General features: G+C 37.5%; 1 protein-coding gene across 1 annotated transcript; it reads left to right on the top strand.

The window, feature by feature from the left end:
• Positions 1 to 267: 267 nt before the first annotated feature.
• LOC110104184 (14-3-3-like protein GF14 lambda) lies at positions 268 to 1192 on the top strand. The gene has a single exon (XM_020833174.2). It carries the CDS (start codon positions 275 to 277, stop codon positions 1073 to 1075), a length of 801 nt encoding a protein of 266 aa, XP_020688833.1. The 5' UTR covers positions 268 to 274; the 3' UTR covers positions 1076 to 1192.
• Positions 1193 to 1638: the final 446 nt, after the last annotated feature.

Genomic DNA, 1638 nt, shown 5'->3' with positions numbered 1-1638 from the left:
AAAATCAAACAACTGCAGTCTTTTTTTATTATGAAATTTTAAAAAAATTATTAAAAATAACTGTCAACTGACAAAATAATGATCTTAAAAATAAATGAATAAAAAAGCTACGAAAAAACAAACTCCAATTTATTGTTAATTTTTCTTAAAACGATGGCGCTCCCTCTAAGAGAAAGTTAAAAAAGTTTCTAAAAATTAAATTAAAAAAAAAACTGAAAGTTATAAAAGTTTCTCCGCTACAACTTTGTCTGTTCTGGCGACAAAACACTCGACAATGCTTCTATCAGCGGCCAAAACGAGGAGAAAGATCCTCTTCCGCATGGCTAAGCTCGCCGCAGAAGCCAAGCGCTACGATCACATGCTCCGATTCATGAAAGAAATCGTCGAAGCAACCGACCCAGACAAAGACCTCTCCCCAAAGGAACGCTGCCTCCTCGGCGCTGCATTCAAGAACTTCCTCGGAGTACCCCGCCACTCGCATCTCTCAACCGCTGCTAAAACAAGTTCCTGGCTTGATAACTTCACCGGTCCCATCGCCGCCTCCTATCTACTCACATCCAAGATGGAGATCTGCAGAGCCTGCGCAGAAATTGTTCAGCTAATCGATTGCCGTTTATTACCCACCACTGTTTCGAATGAATCGAAGGTCTTTTACCTAACCCTAAAGGGAGATGTCAGCTGGTATATGGCAGAGGTTAAGGGAGCGTTGGACGGAATGGGAGATGAGGCAATCGCTAATTCTGCCTATGCTGAAGCTTGGGGGATGGTGACCAATCTAGATTCGATGAATCTGCATCGGTTAGCATTTGAGTTTAGTGTAGCGGACCATTTTCTTAACTTTCGTAATTCGCCTGTGGACGCCTTTGCAGTTGTAGACCGGGCACTGAACTTACAAGCGATAAACTCACCAGAGATAAGACCGGCCGTTTCGCTCTTAACTTTCGAAGGAGGCCTTCAATTGACAGCGAATCTCTTAAACTTAAGACAGAGGCTTAAGAATGCGCTAGAGATTAAGGCGCCGGAGTCGCCGGACCATCAAATTTGCAGGCCGGCAACGCTGCCGGCAATCCCTTGACCATCCGTTCTACATCAGAATCATTGCCCAAATGATTTTCCCCCATTCATCATGTGGGCTGTTTTTAGAATCATGGAAGTTGCCGAGATCTGTGTATTTTGACGTTCATGACTTGAAATTAGTTGTTTTTTATTTGCTTTCTAGAAATTTAGGGTACGTGGCAAATTTTTTCTGTACTTTTTTTTTTCGGACAGAATGGCAGTTTCTATTTCATTATTAGTTTTGTTTTATTTTCATTAAAAAGATTATTTTTTAGAGTAACATCTTGAAAATAATTAATTAATTATTTTTCTCATAATATTTTTACAATCACCTTCCAAAAAATTTAATTATCCAACAGATTATTAATTACACATATTAATTTCTTTATAATTGACATTGCCTCAAATTTAAGCTTTTGATTAAAGAGAAATTTCTCTATAAACCCTTTTATACATATTTCACCAAAATTACTAATTTCCATGTAAATAATAGATTTATCAAATTGTGGAAGAGATGTTAGTTCATTCACCTTTGTAATTGGTCTTAATATATAATTTTTAAAAAATTTAAGTTGAATAAAA

This window comes from Dendrobium catenatum, unplaced genomic scaffold, assembly GCF_001605985.2.
Source record: "Dendrobium catenatum unplaced genomic scaffold, ASM160598v2 original_scaffold_86101, whole genome shotgun sequence".
NCBI lineage: Eukaryota > Viridiplantae > Streptophyta > Magnoliopsida > Asparagales > Orchidaceae > Dendrobium > Dendrobium catenatum.
Note: the sequence above shows the minus strand (reverse complement) of the source record. Positions and strands in the feature narration are given on the sequence as shown.